Here is a 22683-nt window from a genome sequence, read left to right as displayed (position 1 = left end):
ACAAAGAGAGGATTCTAAAGGCAGCAAAAGAAACACAAAGGGAACTCCCATAAGGCTATCAGCTGATCTCTCTGCAGAAACTTTGCAGGCCAGAGGGAGTGGCAATATATATTCAAAGTCCTGAAAGGGAAAAATCTGCAAACTTGGATACTCTACCCAGCATGATTATCATTTAGAACAGAAAGAAAAAGAATCTCAGACAAGAAAAAGCTAAAAGAATATAGCAATGTTAAATCTATCCTAAAAGAAATATTGCAAGGTTTTCTCAAAAGAGAAAAGAAACAACAATCTATAAGAAAAGGAAAAACGTAACAGGAAAGGCAAATATATAAAAGGACTGAAAATCACTTAAATTGGCCAATACATAGATTAAAAACAACCAAAAATTTTTGTAAAAGTGATTGTAACTACAATTAACAGCAAAAGAATAAACATGAAGATAAAAATAGGATGTCAAAATTACAAAATGTGGGAAGGCGAGTAAGAAAATGTAGAACTTTTAGAATGTGTTTGAGCTTATATGACTATTGGTCTAAAGCAATTAGATATGGTTAAGGGTTAACATACTTGAAAATCAGGGTAATTACAAATAAAACACATACAAGAGATTCACAAAAACCAAAAAGAAAGGAGCTCAAGCATAATACAAAAGAAAATCATCAAATCGCAAAAGAAAAAACAAAAAGAAGAAAGGAACAAAAGAGAAACACAAAATCAACTGGAAAACAAGGTTTGAAATGGCAATAAATACATACTTATCAAAAATTACTTTAAATGTCTATAGGCCAAACGCTCTGTTAAAAAGACACAGAGTAGCAGATTGGATAAAAACAAGAACCTACAATATGCTGCCTACAAGGACTCACTTTAGGGCACAAGTCACACAGATTACAAGTGAGGGGTCGGAAAAGATATTTCATGCAAATGGAAATGACAAGAAAGCAGCGGTAGCTATACTCATGTCAGACAAAATACACTTTAAAACAAAGGCCATAAAGAAAGACAACGAAGGACACTATATAACGATAAGAGGATCAATACAAAAGGATATTCCACTCATTAACATATATGCACCCAATATAGGAGCACCTAAATACATAAAACAAATGCTAACAGATATGAAGGGAGAAACTGACAAAAATACAATATAGTAGGAGACTTTAACACCCCACTGACATCAATGGACAGATCTTCCAGACAGAAAATCAGTAAAGCAACAGAGACCCTAAATGACACAATGGAACAGTTTAACTTAATTGACATCTACAGGACACTACATCCAAAAAAATGCCAGAATACACATTCTCTAGTATACATCACATACTAGGAACAAAACAAGCCTCAAGAAATTTAAGAGGAGAGAAATTATTTCAAGCCTCTTTTCTGACCACAACGGCATAAAACTAGAAATCAACCACAGAAAGAATGGGGAAATTATCACATGGAGACTGAACAACATGCTACTGAAAAACAAATGGGTCAATGATGAAATCAAAGAGGAAATCAGAAAATAGCTCGAGACAAATGGCAATGAAAACACAGCCTTACAAAACCTATGGGATGCAGCAAAGGCAGTTACAGGAGAGAAGTTCACAGTGATAATAGGCCTTCCTCAAGAAATAAGAAAAATCTTAAATTAACAACTTAACCTACCACCTAAAAGAACTAGAAAAAGAAGAAAAAACAAAACCCGAAGTTAGCAAAAGGAATGAAATATTAAAGATCAGAGAGGAAATAAATAGAGATAATCAATAGAAAAAAAATCAGTAAAACCAAGAACTGGTTTTTTGAAAGGATAAACAAAAAATCAACAAACCTCTAGTCAGGCTCACCAAGAAGAAAAGAGAGAGAACCCAAATAAACAAAATAAGAAATGAAAGAGGAGAGGGCTTCCCTGGTGGTGCAGTTGTTGAGAGTCCACCTGCCGACGCAGGGGACACGGGTTCGTGCCCCGGTCTGGGAAGATCCCACATGCTGCGGAGCGGCTGGGCCCGGGAGCCATGGCCACCGAGCCTGTGCGTCCGAAGCCTGTGTTCTGCAATGGGAGAGGCCACAACAGTGAGAGGCCTGCGTACCGCCAAAAAAAAAAAAGAAAGAAACGAAAGAGGAAAAATATCAACTGATACCACAGAAATACCAAAAAAAATTGTAAGAAAATACTTTGAACAGTTATATACCAGCACATTGGACAATCTAGAAGAAATAGGCAAGTTTCTAAAAACATACAACCTGCCAAAATTGAGCCAATAAAAAACAGATAATTTGAACAGACTGATACTAGAAGTGAAATAGAATCTGCAATTAAAAAAAAAAAAAAAAAAAAAAACTCCCTGCAAACAAAAGTTCAGGACTGGATGGCTTCTCTGGGGAATGCTACCAAACATACAAAGAACTTATACCTATCCTTCTCAAACTCTTCCAAAAGACTGAAGAGGAGGGAACACTCCCAAAGTCATTCTATGAAGCCACCATCACCCTGATACCAAAACCAGACAAAGTCACTACAAAAAAATAGAATTACAGGCCAATATCTTTGATGAATATAGATGAAAAATTCCTCAAAAATATTAGCAAACTGGATCCAACAGCATATTACCAGTAGGACTTATTCCAAGGTCACAACAATGGTTCAACACATACAAATCTAACAATGTGATGCACTACATTAAGAAAAGAAAGGACAAAGTCTCAATAGACACAGAAAAAGCATTTGATAAAATTTAACATCCATTTGTGATAAAAACTCTCACCAAAATGGGTATAGAGGGAACATGTCTCAAGATGATAAAAGCCATTTATGACAAACCCACAACCAACATAATAATCAGTGGTGAAAAGCTGAAAACCTTCCCACTAAATTCTGAAGCAAGACAAAGATGCCCACTCTCACCACTTCTATTCAACATAATATTGGAAGTCCTAGCCACAGCAATCAGACAAGAAAAAGAAATAAAAATTACCCAAATTCAAAGGGAAGAGGTAAAATTGTCATTATATGCACATGACATGATACTATACATAGAAAACTGTAAAGACCCCGCACAAAAACTATTCAGCAAAGTAGCAGGATACAAAATTAATGTACAGAAATCTGCTGCATTTCTTTACACTAACAATGAAATATCAGAAAGAGAAAATTAAAAAATCAATCCCATTTAAAACTGCTTCAAAATAAAGAAGATACCTAGGCATAAACCTAACCAAGGAGGTGAAAGACCTATATGTTGAGAACTATAAAATGTTGATAAAGAAAACTGAAGATGATTCAAAGAAATGGAAAGATAACCCATGCTCTTGGAAGAATTTATATTGTTAAAATGGCCATACTCGGGCTTCCCTGGTGGCACAGTGGTTGGGGGTCTGCCTGCCAATGCAGGGGACGCGGGTTCGTGCCCCGGTCTGGGAGGATCCCACATGCCGCGGAGCAGCTGGGCCTGTGAGCCATGGCCGCTGAGCCTGCACGTCTGGAGCCTGTGCTCCGCAACGGGAGAGGCTGCAGCAGTGAGAGGCTCGACTACCGCAAAAAAAAAAAAAAATGGCCATACTCCCCTATCATTTAATGTGATCCCTATCAAATTACCCATGAGATTTTTCACAGAATTAGAACAAATAATGTTAAAATTTATATGGAACCACGGAAGACCCAGAATTGCCAAAGCAATCCTGAGAAAAAAGAAAAACACTGGAGGCATAAGCCTCCCAGACTTTGGACAATACTACAAAGCTACAGTAATCAAGACAGTGTGATATTGGCACATAAACAGATATATGAATCAATGGAACAGAAGAGAGAGCCCAAAAATAAATCCACACACATACAGTCAATTAATCTTCAACAAAGGAGGCAAGAGTACACAGTGGAGAAAAGACAGTCTCTTTAACAAGTGGTGTTGGGAAAGCTGGACAACCACATGTAAATCAATGAAGTTAGAACACTCCCTCACACCATACATAAAAATAAACTCCAAATGGCGTAAAGCTTATATATAAGACATGGTACCATAACACTCCTAGAAGAGAACATAGGCAAAATATTCTCTGACATAAATCCTAGCAATATTTTCTTAGCTCAATCTCCCAAGGCAAAGAAATAAAAGCAAAAATAAACAAATGGGACCTAATCAAACTTAAAAGCTTTTGTGCAGCAAAGGAAATCACAAACAAACCAAAAAGACAACCTATGGACTGGGAGAAAATATTTGCAAAGGATGCAACAGACAAGGGTTTAATTTCCAAAATATACAAACAGCTCATAGAGCTCAATATCAAAAAAACAAAAAAACAAAAAAACCAACCCAATCAAAAAATAGGCAGAATACCTAAATAAACATTTCTCAAAAGAAGACATACAAATGGCCGATATGTATATGAAAAGATGTTCAACATCACTAATTATTAGAGAAATGCAAATAAAAATCACAATGAGGTATCACCACACACCAGTCAGAATAGCCATCAATAAAAATTTACAAATAACAAATGCTGGAGAGAGTGTGGAGAAAAGGGAATGTAAATTGTTGCAGCCACTATGGAAAACAGTATGGAGGTTCCTCAAAAAACTACAAATAGAGTTACCATATAATCCTGCAATCCCATTCCTGGGCATATATCTGGAAAACATGAAAACTTTAATTTGAAAAGATACATGCACCCCAATGTTCACTGCAGCAGTTTACAATAGCCAGGACATGGAAATAACCTGAATTTCCAATAACAGGGGAATGGATAAAGAAGATGTGGTACATATATACAATGGAATATTACTCAGCCATAAAAAAGAATGAAATAATGTCATTTGCAGCAACATGGATGGACCTAGAGGTGACCATACTAAGTGAAGTTAAGTCAGACAGAGAAGGACAAATGTCACATGATATCACTTACATGTGGAATCTAAAAAATAATACAAATGAATCTATATAAAAAACAGAAACAGACTCACAGAATAGAAACAAACTTATGGTTACCAAAGGGGAAAGGGAGTGGGGGAAAGGGATAAATTAGGAGTTTGGGATTAACAGATACACGCTGAATATATAAAATAAACAAGGGTTTACTGTATAGCACAGGGAACTATATTCAACATCCTGTAGTACCCTATATCTGAATCACTTTGCTGTATACTTGAAACTAACACAATATAATAAATCAACTATACTTCAATATAAATAAATTTTTAAAAAATTTACTTATCACTGCACAGTGACAAAGCAGCTTGCACAAGTGTTTTTATAATATAAAATTGCCCAAGTATTTACACAATGAATACCAGTGGGGGTAGAATGAAGACAACTTCTAAGTTACACTTTGTACAGGCCTACATCACAGAGTGTTTCAACAGCAAGTATTTTTTTTATGATAACAGAAAAGGCATACAAGTTAAAAGCATATAAAACTATTCCCCTGAGCATATTCAGACAGAGTGCTAGTCATCCTTCTATGTCTTGCCCCTGAGTGCACACAATTAGATAAAGGTAAAAAGAAGAAAGGAAAAGGAACCGCCATGTTACTTTGTTTAAATGGAGCTGTCGGAATTGCTGTGGGTGGCCCACCTGCAGCCCCCAGGAGCTCAGAGCAGCCCAGCTTGAACAGCATGTACTCATTAGCCTAATGCAGGGCCAAGCTGTGAGGTCCATAGCGTCCCTGTAGGGCAAACAAGAAAGCAGAGGCAGTCGGCCTGGGGAAAGGCACACTCCAAAGGTTGCATTGGCAAAGCTATTTCTATCCCTCCCAGAGAGAATTTAAGACTCTAACTAGAGAATGTGTTTGAAGGCTCCTCTTTGAACTTGCAAAGTTTAGCTACTTAAACATATTATTCAATATGTATCTTCGCAAATGAAAGTGATATGTTCTTGTGATGCCCTGAAAAACCACTGTAGCACTCTTTGCCCATTTGCAGTGCAAGGGCACTGTAATTCCTGAGTTCCAGCCCCTCCATGAAATCAAAGTGCGTGCAGATGGGGAACGTTTCTTGTTTTTCCTTGAGCAGCCAATGCCTCCAAACAAACAACTGAGGAAATACGAGTGGACCCATTCGTTCATTATTTTATACCAATGCTGTGTAGCTGGCACCGTGCTACGGCTGGAGAAACTGCCATGAATAAAACAGACCAAAAGCCCTGCCAGGGTCTTTACCTGGTGAGACAGAGAAAAATTAGTGAAACGTGTCCTGTTAGAAGGGACTAGTGCTCTGGAGAAAAGATGAAGCCTGGTGAGAAGGACAGGGAGTGCTGGCGGACCAAGTGGCCAGTAAGTCCCCCCACGTGCGAACGAGTTCCGTTCCCAGAGCGCGTTCGCAAGTCCGATTTGTTCGTAAGTCCAGCAAAGTTAGCCTAGGAACCCCACTGACACAGTCGGCTGTATAGTATGTACTGTCATAGGTTTATAATACTCTTCACACAAAGAATACATAAAAAACAAAGAAACACAAAAAATAGAGAAAAGCTTTTTAATCTTACAGTACAGTCCCTTGTAAAGTACAGTAGTCCAGTACAACAGCTGGCATCCAGGGGCTGGCATCGAGGGAACAGGCAAGAAGAGTTACTGACTGGAGGAGGGAGAGGCGGTGGGCGATGGCAGAGCTGAAGGATCGTCAGCAATTGGGGACGGAGGGCGAGCTGCAATTTCACTCACGCCTGACGCTGATGGCACAGGTTCTGGGGTCCTTGCTGGATTCACTTCTATCTACTCTCTTGAAAGAACGATCCAGTGATATCTGGGTAGTAGCTCTTTTTTTCTCGTCATAGATGACACGGTAGCACTGGATTGCATTCTGAACGGCTGCTGCAACCTTCGTGTACCGTTCTACGTTCGGGTTCTGTGCCTCAGAAACTAACAGTGCCTCCTCAGATAGAGAAAATCCCCTTGCCGTTTCCTGCGTCGTGAACCTCTTCGGTTCTTCAGTTACTTCTTCTTCTCTCTCTTTGTCCTTTCTCTGGGCACATTCACATCTCTGAAAGTTCACACCGTGAACGTTTGTATGTAGAGGACCTACTGTAATTGTAAATAGCCTGACGATGGCAGGCTCTGTGAAGAAGTCCAAGGGGCGAGCCACGTGCTGGGCTAGAGAAGGAACATTCAAGCTACAGGGAGGAGAAAGCAATGGCCCTGAGGGGGCAGGTCTGCTGTGCCAGGAGCCACCGGAAGCCCAGGGGGTGGAGGGGGGTCGTGAGCAGGGAGAGGAGGGGCAGGAGGTGAGGGCACAGATTGGCCAAGGGGACATCGTGCGCCTTGGTGACCATCGCATAAAACACCTGCATGTTTGTTTATCCCGAGCTCAGCTGCACAAAAGTAGCTGTAACTCATCCTGGAGTTGGGAGTGGCAAAGGGTGTTTCTGCAGAGGAGTGACTAACTGATCGGCATTTTTCCAGGAGCACCTGTCAGGTGTGTGTGGGGAGGACAGGTGTAAGGGCAGAAGGGGACTCACTCGGAGGCTGCTGCATTGTCGTAAGGAGCCACGACGGTGCCGAAGCCAGGGTCATGGCGGTAAAAGTGGGACAAAATCGTCAGTTTCTGGATGTAAGTTAGAGACCATAGAATTTACTGACAATGGATATTGGTAACGTGTGAGAAATGCAGTGTAACACGCAAACTTCTGGGGTGCAGAGAGACAGAAAGAGGGGAGAGAGGAAACAGCTAGTATCAGCCATTTTTAATCTGCAGCAAATTACCTAATATTTGGCGGGGGGAAGATATTTTGAGTGCCTCATACCTCCCAGAAAATACTTTAAGAATTCCACCTGAGTTAAATATATTCTGTTAAGGCCAATGCTATGAGGTGGGTGCTGTTAGAATTCTCACTGTACATACGGGAAGCAGACACAGAAGTAAGGGCACCTGTCACCTCACAGCTGATGCTCGGCCAGGACCGGAACCACACGCCACCCCCAGGCCTGGGCGCGACGGGTTGGGAAGACGCCTGGCACTGCCTGTTCCACCCAAATTCTCTGACTTCCTCGAGCTACCTTATGAAATCAGTTTGCTAGAGCCATGTACACACGCACGCACGCACACGCATACGCGCACGCACAGACGCACGCACGCCTGCGCTCCAAAGCAAAGCTCCCCCGCGCCATCTAGCGGCCGCGCTGATCCCTATCAGCAGTGGAAACCGCACAGGTGTTCAGGGTCAGCGCCCTAGGCGATCACAGGTGAAGTAAGGGAAGATGCTGTTATGAATGTTTGGGAGGGATACGGACCCAAAAAGTGACTGAAGATCAAATGGAAGATTTTGCAGTGCCCAGGCCATTGCCTTTATCTTTTACATTTAATCAGTAAATTCAGGGCTTTCTCCTCCCACATTTATTCCTTTATTCTCGCACTTGTTCACATGTTCATTTATACATTATATACCACGTACTCTGCACATTTGAGTACTCAGCACTGTGCCAGAGCGAGATGATGGATTTGGGGACATTTGTGAGAAAGTCCGTGTCTGATAGACGTTGGGGGGACATAAATGCATGTAATATGGTCATTTAAATCTAGTGTAATAAGTGCGAGGGTGGAGCAGCGGTGGCAAAGAAATGATCAGCTTCCCCGAGGGTCAGAGGAAGTCTCGCAAAAGTGATGATAATTCTAACATTTCTATCTTTCCATCAGCTGCCAGGACCCTTTACTCTCTACATAAAAGTCTATTCCATTGGTCTGTTTGCATTTAAACCTTTAAGGCACTGCGCTGGATTTAATTTTTTGTTTGCTTTTTTGTTTGTTTTGGGTTGGTTTTTTTTTGGTATTAGGACAGCACTAGTCACATAAAATAAATTGAGAAGTATTCTTTCATCTGCTGCTTTCTACAAGATTTTGTGTAGAGTGGATTTTACTTCCACCTTAAATGTTTCATAGATTGTATCAAGTGATTTCACCTGGGTCTAGAGATTAAGAGTGTGGGTTAATTGTGAATCCAGTTTTTCAAAATAAATATAAGGAAATTTCGACTGAGTTTCAAACTCTCCTTGAGTTTATTCTGGTAATTTGTGTCTGTCAAGGAATCGAACCATTTCAACTAAATTTTAAAATATAGTGGTGTATCTTTGAATTATGGTTTTCTGCAGATATATGCTGAGGAATTGGTTTGCTGGGTCATACGGTAACTCTATTTTTGTTTTTTAAGGAACCTCCATACTGTTCTCCATAGTGGCTGCACCAGTTTACATTCCCACCGACAGTGCAGGAGGGTTCCCTTTTCTCCACACCCTCTCCAGCAAGTCAAGCCTTAGCTTCTGCTTGGCTGTTTCTGTGATGCAGCCACAGGCAGCTTCTAGGGATGCACCAGCAAGGCAATAAACATAACCTATAGGTGGTGAGCAGCCTCTCCAGCAGTTATTATTTGTAGACTTTTTGATGATGGCATAATTCAAAAGGATACATGCACCCCAATGTTCACTGCAGCACTATTAACAATAGCCAAAACATGGAAGTAACCTAAATGTCCATCAACAGATGAATGGATAAAGAAGATTTGCTACATATATATAATGGAATATTACTCAGCCATGAAAACGAATGAAATAATGCCATTTCCAGTGACATGGATGGACCTAGAAATAATTACACTAAGTGAAGTAAAACAGAAAGACAAATATCATATGATATCACTTATATGTGGAATCTAAAATATGACACAAATGAACTTATTTACTAAACAGAAACAGACTGACAGCCCAGAGAATAGACTTGTGATTGCCAAGGTTGGAGAGGGAGGGATAAATTAGTAGTATGGGATTAACAGACACACACTACTATATATAGAATAGATAAACAACAAGGACCTACTGTATAGCAGAGGGAACGCTACTCAATATTTTGTAATAACCTATAAGGGAAAAGAATTTGGAAAAAAATAAAATATATATATATGTATAACTGAATCACTTTGCTCTACACTTGAAACTAACACAACATTGTAAATCAGCTGTATTTCACTTACATATATAGTGTTACAAATATGTTCATAATATTCTTTTTTCCTTTAATGTCTGTAGTATTTGTATATATCACTCTTACTTTGCCAATATTTTTGTATTTTTTTTCTTGTCAGTCTAATTCGAATTTTATTAACATTACTCATCTTTTCAGAAAATTACATTTTGATTTCATTCACAGTTTCTAGTATTCATTAATTTTCAGTTTCATTGATTTCTGATCTTATTCTTATTTCCTTCCTTCTTATCCTGGACTTAATTTACTCTTCCTTTTTCTAGATTTTTTGAGGTGGAAGATTAGGTCATTGACTGTATGTTTCTCTTCTAACATAAATATTTAAAGCTAAAAGTGTATCTTCAATTACTATCTTCACCACATCTCACAAATTTTGACATGTTGCATTTTCACCTTCATTAAATTAAAAGTATTTTCTAACTCCCTTGTGATATATTCTTTGAGATTTGGATCATACAAAAGTACATTTTAAAATTTCCAAACATTTGGGATTCTCCAGCTATATTTTTATTGTTAGTTTGAAGTTAATTTTGTTGTAGTGGGAGAATAAACACCTGTGAGAGGCACATTATGAGCCATATTGAAGGAAACATCTCAACCACATGCTGTTCCAACTATGCAAGGTCCTCACTGTTGGGAACGATGTCAACAGATGTGTAGAGAGAGAGAGATTCTGAGGAATTAGCTCACGTGATTACAGAGGGCTGCAAGCCCAAATACACACAGCAGGCCAGCAGAGACTACGGTAGGCTAGAGCCTCAGAGAGGGTAGCCGCTCAGTTCCAAAGGCCGGCTGCTGGTAGAATTCTTGAAGGAAAATCAATCTTTTCTTATAAAGTCTTCAACTGACTGAATGAGACCCACGCACATGGTGGAGAGTAATCTGCTTTACTCAAAGTCCACTGATGTAAATGTTAATCATCTAAAAAATACCTTCACAGGATGTGGTCCATATATACAATGGAATACTGCTCAGCCATAAAAAAAGAATGAAATCACGCCATTTGCAGCAACATGATATGATAGAGATTGTCATACTAAGTGAAGTAAGTCAGAAAGAGAAAGACAAACACCATATGATATCATTTATATGTGGAATCTAAAATACAACACAAATGACATTATCTATTAAACAGAAACAGACTCACAGACATAGAGAACAGACTTGTGGTTGCCAAGTGGGAGGGGGGTGGGGGAGGCATGGGTTGATAGTTTGGGGTTAGCAAACGCAAACTATTATATATATGATGGATAAACAACAAGGTCCTACTGTAGAGCACAGGGAACTACATTCAATATCCTGGGATGAACCATAATGGAAAAAAATAGGAAAAAAGAATGTATATACATGTATAACTGAGTCACTTTGCTGTACCGCAGTAACAAACACAACATTGTAAATCAGCTATACTTCAATTAAAAAAAAATTTTTTTCAAATACCTTCACAGAAACATCTAGAAGAACGTTTGACCAAATGTCCGGGTGCTGTGGCCCATCCAAGCTGACATAAAATTAACCATCACAAATGGCATCTGAACTCCTATCTCCATGCCACTTGTCCTTCCTTGTGTAACTGTGTCTTGTGTCCTCTGATCCTGTAAGGCCATTCTGATATCTTATCTGAATTCTTAGAACTCTCTTGAACTACTGCTTTAGGATCTTATAAAGTGAAAAATGAAGATCAGAGCCTTCGAAAGCATTAGCTCACATTTTTACTTACGCTACGTCTGGGCTTATGGGATGTTGGTCCTCTTGAAAACAGAGACCCTGTGTTATTTTTCTACAGCTCCTACCACCATGTCTGGGAAAGAGTAGAAATAAACACTCATTGAATACACTGCCATCTTTCCTTCAAAAAAGATGTATTGAGCTCATGGAAGCATGAGAACAAAGCCTTCACGAGCTCAGATGTTCACGTCAGCTTTATCCATTGCTATCACCTGTCTCCTAATAGCACCGTCAGGACTATTTGGTAAAGGGATTAGAAACAGTCGATGGTGAACGAGGGAATTAACTAGACTACCAGCTCCATGAGGAAGCGATCTTATAAGTCTTATATCTATCTACTCCAAGCACCTGCCACAACTCCAGACCCCTATTAACTGCTCATTAAACAAATTGCACTGACCTGGGCGCAAATTCAATAGATTCTCCCTGTTACCAATTATCACCTTGTGGATGATGCTTTTATTTGTTAAAAAAGAAAACCCACAGTATAGGAAACGTGCTTCCAGATTATACTAAATAAAATGAAAATTATGACTATTTCGTTTTTATTGTAACAAAGCTTATTTATTATGCCTTATTGAATTATATTATTGAACCAAGTCAGAACTAAAATATTGTGTATTTCAACATAAAACTGAATATACACTATACATTTTAGCAAGAAATGGTAAATTTTAAGTATCTTTCAGATATCTTTGTAACCCTACAAAAAATAAATTGAACATATGTTTTTAAACAATCCATTCTACATGAGTAAAAGGAAAGTCACATTAAAATGATCAATTTCATGCTCTTGTACCTGTATTTCAAGGCCAAAAATCCAGCACACTTATTTTTCCTTTTAAGCATTTAATTTTCAATATTTTCAGTAAGTATATTCATGTGACTATTTGAAGAAAGTTCTAAGACTACTTAATTCATCTATATAAGCTTTTTGGCAATAGTATAACCAGAAACTCTTTGCTAAAAGACATTGCTATAATGATAAAATAAAATGCATATATTCTTTAAGGACTTTCTTTCATTAATTCCACACAAGAAAACTAAGCACTCCCAAGTAATATGCTTTCAGGTTTCAAATTTTATTTATTTTCATAATGAGATGAGAAGAGGGGTCGGGTTGGGATTAGGGAAGGAGTATCCCTCTGTGTTTACTTGACTAGAATATCCATACAGATGATGTTTCATGCAGAGATGTCATCACATCAGTCATTTTCAAACCCTCAAGTCCACGATCTCGTGTAATCCACGTACACACGTGTGAACTAAAACCAGACTAGTTATTATGTGAAGTGACGTGGAAAAGGAAATCGTGCTAGAAGACTTTCTGCAATTATCCCATTTCTCTCATAAAATTGGTAAGCGATATAATGAAGGTATTTGTTTTTCCCTCCACAGGACCTGGTTAGTGACCTGAAGGAGAAGCTTTCCAATCACTTCAAGGAAGTCATGGTGGGCCTCATGTACCCACCGCCCTCCTACGATGCCCATGAGCTCTGGCACGCCATGAAGGTAGAGGTCGGATGAGAAAATATTTCCATAGTGCGGGCCCTGCCCTATGATGCTGCTGTGTGTGATCAGGGAGGGGAGGGAACTTCTGCACAAAGAAGAAACAAAAGAAATGCTGGGGGGGGGGGTGTCAGGAAAAGGGGGACCTCCAGAGCCCAGCGGCGGGATCAGTGGATTCTCCTGTTGTGCAAACTCAGACCCACCAACCCCGCTCTGTGCAATTTGCCAAAAGGAAAGCTTCCGGGGCTGTTTGGATTTGTCTCTCCCAAGTGTATCTTCATACATTAAGAGGAAATATGATAATTCATGTGAATCTCTTTACACTGTGGTATAAATTGGGCTCATAAAGTAATGAGTCAGCAGTAATGCTGAGTCAGAGACAAACTATAGATGACATCTTTATTTCTGTGACCCTAAAATAATCCTTTACAAACACTATTGCTCAAATGTAGCAAAATGTTACTTCTGAAGGATTAGAGCAATTCTTTCTTACAGGAAAGAAATTAACTACAGATTTGTTAGAGGGTTGTTGGCTAGGGATGGAGGCCAAACGGCTTTTCACATCTTTCCAAACGCTGATATGAAACACCTGCAGAGCTGCTGCAATCATTCCAATACAATGCCTGCCAATGACCTGATTACCCTGGTCTGGGAACAATGTGTGACTCGAAAAGGGAAACGGAAAAAATATTAAGGAATCTGGATCTTGGCCATCATATTTGTAGATCAGAATAAGCCTTATGTAAAATATGAATTTCAACTAATTCTTTTTTACAATTCCATATGTGGAATTTACTCAATTAAAATTCAGTGAGTAGATATGAATCTCAAAAGTATTGATTTTTGTTTTTACTATTTAAAAAAAATTTTATTGGAGTATAGTTGATTTAAACTGTTGTGTTGGTTTCAGGTGTACAGCAAAGTGACTCAGTTATACGTGTGCATACATCCACTCCACTTTTATTTGTTTTTTTAGATTCGTTTCCCATATAGCCTATTACAGAGTATTGAGTGTTGCATAATGTCAATCCCTACCTCTTGCAAAATGATGTGAAGTAAGTCCTATGTTACTGTTTAGATGACACTGTTACATTGTATCGATGTCTCATAGGATGGAAAGGATTTCTGAAGCTTTCTGAAAAAGATGTGTTGTCTTTAAAATCACCATCAGAGAAGAGTTTATGCCTATGGCTGAAAGAGACTACAGAAAGTAGCCAGTCCAAATGTTTAGGCAAACGGTGCAGAAGTCCACATCCTGGGAGAGGCAGGGAGACGTCTCTAAAACATCTGTGCAAAATTAGAGACCCAGGATCAAATTCGAGCTTGCCCAAGAATTGATATTCTAGCAGGAAAAAAATCAGTGTCATGAGCATTGTTTAAACATCTTTTCCCACATTATTTAGAAATGCCCATGCTGTTTTACTCTATGAAGGAAAAGAGTTTCAGATAATATTATCTTCTTGGTACCAAAGAGCTAGTAAGTAGCAGAGGCAGACTGAACTGGGCCTGTCTTTAACCCAAACATACTTCCTTGCCCTCTGCCACCTCTCAGAACACCAGGGAGGCTGTATCCCTTTACTGCACAGAGTGCACTGTTATTTCCAGCACAGATGCCTTTATATTTCTCTCACTCTGTCCTTCTAGGGAGCAGGCACTGATGAGAATTGCCTCATTGATATATTAGCTTCAAGAACAAACGGAGAAATTTTCCAGATGCGAGAAGCCTACTATTTGCGTAAGGAAATACACATTTGTACATATGTTTTACACTCATATAAACTTTATATTTTTCAAATAACATGTAAAATATTCCAGTTTATGTATTTTAAAGAATTTTCTAAGACACTCATGTGTGAAATACCACTCACTCAAGACTAATTAATTCACTAGGTAGAATCGATGATTAGGGTACTAAAAATGAAACAATTCCCTAGACAATCAAGTTGAGCGGACTTTCCAGGAAAATAATTACTAGTTTCTATGAGGTGGGTGTTTACATTAGGACAGCAAGTACTTGGCACAGTGGCTCAGGGAGCATCGTATCTCTTACCTAGGAGGGACCAGGTATAAAGACAGAACAAAGCAAAGCGCGATGATCGCTCAGCAAATTCTACAAATATGGGCAACTACTTCAATTTACATAAACCTCATAACCACTGCGATCCACCTCAGAATCAGGTTTTTACACATTTTAAAAGTAGAAAGGTTAACTCTTTTCATTTTTAAAAAGGCTTAATGCCGTAAGTTCCATTGCATCGTGTATTATGTGACATTGAACTGTCAAGAAAATGTTACAGACAATCAGCTCTATTGCATTCAAACAAAAACAAGACTTTCCCAAGGGGAGTGAAGTAAAACCCTTCACTGAAAATATTAAGACAGGACAAAGACTTGGGGAGAGCTGGGCTGGGCAGTGCGCTAAGGAAAGAGAAGGCAGGATTCTGAATTTTAAAGATTGTAGAATGCGGGCTTCCCTGGTGGCTCAGTGGTTGAGAGTCCGCCTGCCGATGCAGGGGACACGGGTTCGTGCCCCGGTCCGGGAAGATCCCACATGCCACGGAGCGGCTGGGCCCGTGAGCCATGGCCGCTGAGCCTGCGCTTCCGGAGCCTGTGCTCCGCAACGGGAGGGGCCCAGGCAATGAGAGGCCCGCGTACCGCAAAAAAAAAAAAGATTGCAGAATGTAAAATGATTCTCAATGTTGTTTCTCAGTTTTGGAATAGACATAGTACTTTTTTTTTTTAAGAAAACCGACCTGGGCCTATGTTACCATTGCTGTCAAATTACTTGGGTGGACTGTTTATTGGCTTCATGTGAGTAGAATGTGGTAAAAGACAAAGAAATGTCAGCAGATTAGATGTCTCCTCACTTTCCACTCATACGGGGGAAGTAGCGCTGACCTAGGCAAGCACAGCGATACGTGGTTCTATCATAAACCAACCCTCCAACATGCGCGTTCTCGTACCCAGAATACAGCCGGGACCTGCAGGAGGACATTTACTCAGAGACCTCGGGACACTTCAGAGATACGCTGGTGAACTTGGTCCAGGTATGAAACTCCAAAATTCACACCATTTTGCACTATTAAAAAAATAAGTATGTTTCGTTTTCAAAAAATAGGACAGAAAACTCCAGTTTACCCCAGTTTAACAGTGAATTCTGTACAATAACAAGTACTGAATGCCAGCTAAATTGAAGGCACTATGATAGAAACTTGGGTTGGATATAGAAACAAACAAATATGAATAAGACACCATCTCTGTTCTCAAAACAATCTGCTATAAGTAAAATGATTATAATTATCAATAAATGCATAAATGATTATATATTACAAGGATGTTAACAGATTTAAAATACTACGGTTACAATTAGAATGAGAACATTGCCTAAGGCCCCAGGGACCCAGGACCGCACCAACAGGTGAACAGTTAGAATCACCAGATGAGAGTACAATACACATAGGGATCCAGGAGCCTCACGCATGACTTTAAATGAGGAGAATCTGGATTACTGAAAATAAAAACTAGTTTTCCCTTCTTACCATCTCTTTATTTCTGTAATTCCGTCTTCTCCTTCAGCTTGTGTTGACCAAATCAATCAGACACACCCTCAGTACCCGATGAAGTGATGCAGGAAACGGGAGAGGATTCAGCAGGAAACAAGGGGCTTGGATTTAGGCAAGACAAGCTATTTCGGTTCCTCTGTGTTATCACTCAGATTGTTGACTAGCCATCTTCTAGCAGGGAGACCAGTGGATGGAACTCGATGTTCCAGGGCAGGTTATAGAACTTATAGAATGAAAGGAAACAAGGGAACATCAGTTCAGGAAAAAAATACAGAAAATCTCCCAACCACTCCAGAAAACAGACCCACAGCCATATGCTAATTTTTCTTTCTGAAATTGCAGGTTCCAACTTTTACCTAGAGAGAGTTCTTTTTTTTTAATTCTACAAAGTTCTTTTTACAAAAATGAACAACTTTATTTCTCAAGTTAAAGTATTGTATTACTTTACACAAGAAAGATAAAAATTAAGAATTCTTTCTACCCTGTCTAGAACTACTCTATATACAGAAAATAGTTAAAATGAGAAAATAACTATTGATAATGATTTTTTTTCTTTTAAAATATCAATGGCAGTGTGCAAATTTAAGTGACTACTTCATTTTCCTTCTTTTCTGATTGGGCAATTTTGCTATCTTCCTCCTTCGGGGTGGATTAACACATCCAATAAAACACAGGAGGTGTGGTTTCTTTAATGTGTGTTTATTGTGACTAAAAACTTTATACTGTACTTCACAACAGTCTCTATAATTTAAGAATGAATAAATATATCAGCCAGATTAGAACACAAACTAACAATTCCATTCATTGCCAGGCAACAAGGATTTAAAATTTTTTTGTCTCTTTTTTTGAGCCCAAGTTATTGTCAGTTCTGAATTAGGAATAAAGAAATCCAAAAGGAAAGATTCCAGAGGAAGCAAGTGTTAGCTGCCCCAGACAGAGGAGAGGTTGGTGACTAGGGCTGGCTGGATTTCTTCAAAATTGTTCAACCGAAACAAATGGCATAGTACTGAGCAAATCTATTGACCTTTCAATTAAAGTAAAAATTCTATTTGTAAAAACAAAATCAAGAATTTGCTTTCTTGTTTAATTTCGTTTGCTGCGGTTTAATTTGCATGTGCATGGCATGGCCGCATAGTTCATAAAGCTGCCTGTATCAATTCCTCAAGTCCTATTCTGAAGATCCTAATCTCTGGGATGAGAACATCAATAGAGAATAGATATCGTCCAACTTGAGACTTCTGTGTAAGGTGTTGTAGAAATAAGCTTATTTAAATTTGTGACAGAAGTTGAGTCATTATAGGAAAAAAGGTTTTAATAATCATTATTAATATTAAAAATAATCTCACTTGGCAACGTCAGTTGAATATTTTCTAACTTTTCAACGTTGTAAGATTAATTAAAACATTCTCTCAATTTAGAAGGGTCTTCATCTTTTGGTTTTCTAGGACTGATGCTCCGTAATGTAAATTAAAACAACAGTTTCCAGTCAGAAATTCGTGTTGGCATTAGGACTGCCCCTAATAAAACCAAAAGCCCTATTATAAATCCATGAGTTGCATCTTAATAGCAAACACGTTTTTATTTTCTTAGTATCCGAAAAGAAATTTATGTCAATTTATTAAAGAAATATATAAGCTTTCTAGGAAGACAAAAAATATATTTCATTAGGACTATGTCGCATTCCACTAGGCCTATATCACAGTCCAGCCTCTCCTTCCAAATTTGGCTTCTTTTCTCTCCCATCCATGGTTGATCCCCAGCACATCCCATAATAACAAGAATCTGTTTTGTAAATAAGATCATTTGTATCATGTTTTAGATTCTATATATAAGCGCTATATGGTATTTGTCTTTCTCTGTCTGACTTCCTTCACTCAGTAGGATCATCTCTAGGTCCATCCATGTTGCTGCAAATGGCATTATTTCATTCTTTTTTATGGCTGAGGAGTATTCCATTGTATATATGGACCACATCTTTATCCATTCATCTGCTGATGGACATTTAGGTTGCTTCCATGTCCTGGCTATTGTAAACAGTGCTGCTATGAACATAGGGGTGCAGGTATCTTTTCAATATGTGTACGTGTATAACTGAATCACTTTGCTATACACCTGAAACTAACCCAACATTGTAAATCAACTATACTTCAATAATTGTTTTTTTAAAAAGGCAAAAAAATATAACAAGGTACCTGCTGGTCTCCATCTCAGAGTCAGCTCCCCAGGGGAGCCGAATGGCTGCACCCCGTCCCTGGGAACTCAGATGGGCTCCGTGGCTGGCCTGACGTTTCACGTCTGCTGAGTGAGAGACTAACATGAAAACAGCCCCAAGACACCATACCTCCACCTCCACTGTTAAATGTGATTGCTCCCACCTCCAACCCCATCTATTTGTACTCCAGTTCTATTTCCATCTGGTAAAATTCCAATGATCAGGTATTCAAATAACCTCTCAGAATCTCTGCACCTCATCAAAGGTTATGCTACAAACCCCCTAAAAGTAACTGACAGCCAAGAATCAGGATCGCAGTGTGTTTTTATAAAGCAAAGCTCTTATATTTCAGGGAAAAACACACAGTTCTGAAAACTAAACTTGAGAGAAAATAAATCACAAGGGAAAAAAAATCAGCGAACGATATTTTCCCTTGATGTAATAGAGCTATCTATCTTATGCACAATTGCAGGTCCTTTTTCCTGAAATTAAACAATAATGCTTTATTTTTGATAGAGTATAAATGTGAGGAGGTGTATTTGTATATATAATATTATTTGTATAGACACACATATTTTAAAATAATACACAATTTATTTTATCACTGGGTTTCACCTAATTTGGATTATGACTTTACAGGATAAAGTATTACTTCTTAAGTTCAATTTCTAGAGTTGGAACTTAAGTGTGTGTGTGTGTTTAACCTTGAAATAGCTCTTCAGAGCAGTAAAATTGTCCTTTCAACATAGAATATAAAAATTGATGGTGAAGCAAAACCTAGATTTTATAAGAAGCCAAGGGGAATTAATGAGGTTTACTTAAATATTATGTATTTGTAAGGTTTCATAGTATATTCCCCTTAAAATGTAAAACACAATTTACGAGTATAAGATAATACATATTTCAAAGAAAGCACTTAACTCAAAATTGAAAATGGAAGTGAAAAACTTATATTTCAAGATCAGGAGTGCCATGTAATGCTTAGTAAGATGTATAATTTCTCAAAGATGTTTAAATATTTTGAAGTCTGACCACTGACTTCTGACTTCTACATTAATGGCTCTTCATTTTGGACCTCCTGGTTTAGGCTTTGGATCAGTAAACTTCCAAGAGTGAAAATGATGTAACGTTAACTAGAGAATTGAAGAAGTCCATCACTTCTGACCACTGTCTGTGGTGTACACCATTTCAGAGACTCTGTCTAGACATCTTACAAAAAGAGGTGATGAGTTCCAGCCAAATAACTGGCACTGTCACATGACCAAGTTCCTTCTACCCTCTAGTTGGGATCCTTATTCTCTCTGCCCCTATCTCTCTCTCTAGATAGATGTTTGATAGATGGTAGATGATAGATACATACATACATATATACATAGAGAGATGATAGATACATAGATAGATAGATAGAGATATAGATAGGTAGACAGGTAGATAGATGACGGATAGATAACAGACAGATAGATAGATACTCTGTGTAAAACAACCAGGTATATATCTATGTATCTTTTGCTCTTGGCTCTAAGTCAGCTGTGTGTCCTTAGGTTTATCATTTTGCTTTCTTGAGATTCCAGATATTTACCCTGTAAATTAAAGGAAGTGAACCCATTCTGCTCCATTCCCTCCCAGTACCCATATTCTAAAATTCTTCAGCAATTAAAATCACTTCCTCCTCCCTCCCTCTGCAGCTTCACTTCCAGAATCAAGGGAAACACCGCCCATGGCTTTCATCTTTTTGACATCATGAACATTCAGATACACCTCTTTTTTGTGAATTAATAGAGATTGAGGGAATTGGAAGCTTTAAGGTATTCATGAAACGTGAAGTGTTTAAATTACTGTCATATTTTCTGGGGGAAAAAAAGAGCTTTTAATCTATAAAGAATTTTCCAACAGGGCTATTTCTAATAAGAAAACCAGTCAACCAGAACACGTTCTTCTTGAAAACTAATGCCAATCGCTGAACTGACTCACAGCACTTCCTGTGCTTTTATTAAACCAGATTTACAGGAGATCTAATTATCTGTCAAATAATGAAAAGTTAGTCACTTAGAGATCAATTAATCCATATGTGCAAATCGCCCTGCAGATGATAAATGTTTCCACAGACAGAAAGAATGGAAACTGTCCTCATCTTGGCTGCCAGGAGTCTCCGGCGATGCTTCCTCAGACTCATGCCCTGAGGCTCTGGGGACCATCTGTAGCCACTTTGCTCCAAATACTTCCAGACAGATTTCAATTCCTTTCATTTCTTCCTTTCACATTTTGATTTTGCCCTTAACCCCAATTCTCATTTATGCCATTTCTCTGGCAATTACATCACCTGCCAGTCTACTGTCTTAGGCTTTTTATACGACAAAATCCACTTGCTGGGAAAAGCTAAATCACACATTAAACTGATACACATTTTTTTAATCTACCAGTCTGCTTACAGTGCTTTTGGCAATTAACTGCACAAAGAAGTAGACAGATGGGCACCATTTCAAGTTAAATGTCCAAAAATCAAATCTCACAAAAATTTCAGAACTGCAGAAATTTCTTAAATATTTCTCACAAACTTTGCATGCGTAGGTGTTTAGTTAGCTACATCGTTTGATTGGCAATCACAAAAAACACTTCAATGATCCAGAAAATCTTCCCGTTTCTACTAACTGGTGTTTAAATTCTGCCATCTAAAAGGTATTTCTTTAACTTCCCTTCCTTCGTTTAGTATTGACTCAGTGAATATTTCTCAAAAGCCTACAACGTGCCAAGGACAATTGGGAATTATCCAAAGAGACAAAGACCCCAGTCTTAAGAAGCTTGCATTCTAGTCGGGGGATGCAGACAGCTAAGGAGAAATCTAATAAATTGGTGCCTTTCACAGCATGTTAGGCGGTGAAGGATACAACAGGGCAGGGGAGGGGATGGCGGGTAGGTTATGATGTTGCACAGCTTGGTCAGGGCAAATCCCACTGAGAAGACGAGACTTGACCAGTTAAGCTGGTTAACTTATATCGCTTTTTCTGTCTCAGTTTGATCAGAACCAAGTAACCTTCATGATGGTTTGGCCTCACCCTTGCTCCCTCTGGAGCCTAAGACTCCCACTAGTGCCCGGGTGTGTTCCCCACAGGGCTCCAGCCAGCGCGGTCTGTCTCACAGCCCTGGCCTGCTGGAAGGGTCTGCCCTGCTGCGGCCATAAACCACTCCACCTGTCAGGCTCCGCTGCCAAGCTCCTCCATCAGGAGCAGCTGAGAGATTTGGGGCCCATTCGTGCTGCTTCGGGACTGAGACGAATGCAGGAAGGTGTCCTCAGGGCCTCGGCTGCCCTATCTTGCTCTGTCACCGAGTTCATTTCCAGAGTCCGAAAAGACAACAGGAGCAGAAGACAGTGACCTCTGTGTTCTTCCAGCAAAGTCAAAAAAGAAAAAAAAAGCATTTCCTCCAGATCTGGACCCAAAGGAAAGGAAAGGTTAAATAAACTGTCTCATCACACGTCTCTACCTCTTTCTGCCCTCTGGTCCTCATAACCCTCAGGGACCAGAGGGTCCTGCATTAGTGAGCTCTCCTTCCCTCCTGTTGAAAGGACTTCTCTTAGGGCAGCTTGGCCGTGTCTGTTCTTTCTTCATATGATAAAGAGGCTGGAGTGAAACAAATTTACAAAATACTCTCACTGCACACATTCTGGATTTCATGGTTATTTTACTGTTGCCAATATGAGATGTTACAAGTCAGAGACTGAGCATTAACTCACG

At 39.0% G+C, this 22683-nt stretch overlaps 1 protein-coding gene across 1 annotated transcript in view; it reads left to right on the top strand.

Annotated features, from left to right (window-relative positions):
- Window positions 1–22683, top strand: part of ANXA10 (annexin A10) — a 100951-nt gene that overhangs the window by 71461 nt on the left and 6807 nt on the right. The window contains exons 5-7 of the mRNA XM_060301421.1: window positions 13067–13180; window positions 14822–14912; window positions 16145–16224. Of these exons, the coding sequence (XP_060157404.1) occupies window positions 13067–13180; window positions 14822–14912; window positions 16145–16224 (285 nt within the window). The remainder of the gene's footprint in view (window positions 1–13066; window positions 13181–14821; window positions 14913–16144; window positions 16225–22683) is intronic.

The sequence above is a fragment of the Globicephala melas genome, chromosome 6 (genome assembly GCF_963455315.2).
Source record: "Globicephala melas chromosome 6, mGloMel1.2, whole genome shotgun sequence".
NCBI classification, from domain to species: domain Eukaryota; kingdom Metazoa; phylum Chordata; class Mammalia; order Artiodactyla; family Delphinidae; genus Globicephala; species Globicephala melas.
The sequence above is the reverse complement of the archived record's forward strand: the minus strand, read 5'-3'. Positions and strand labels throughout refer to the sequence as shown.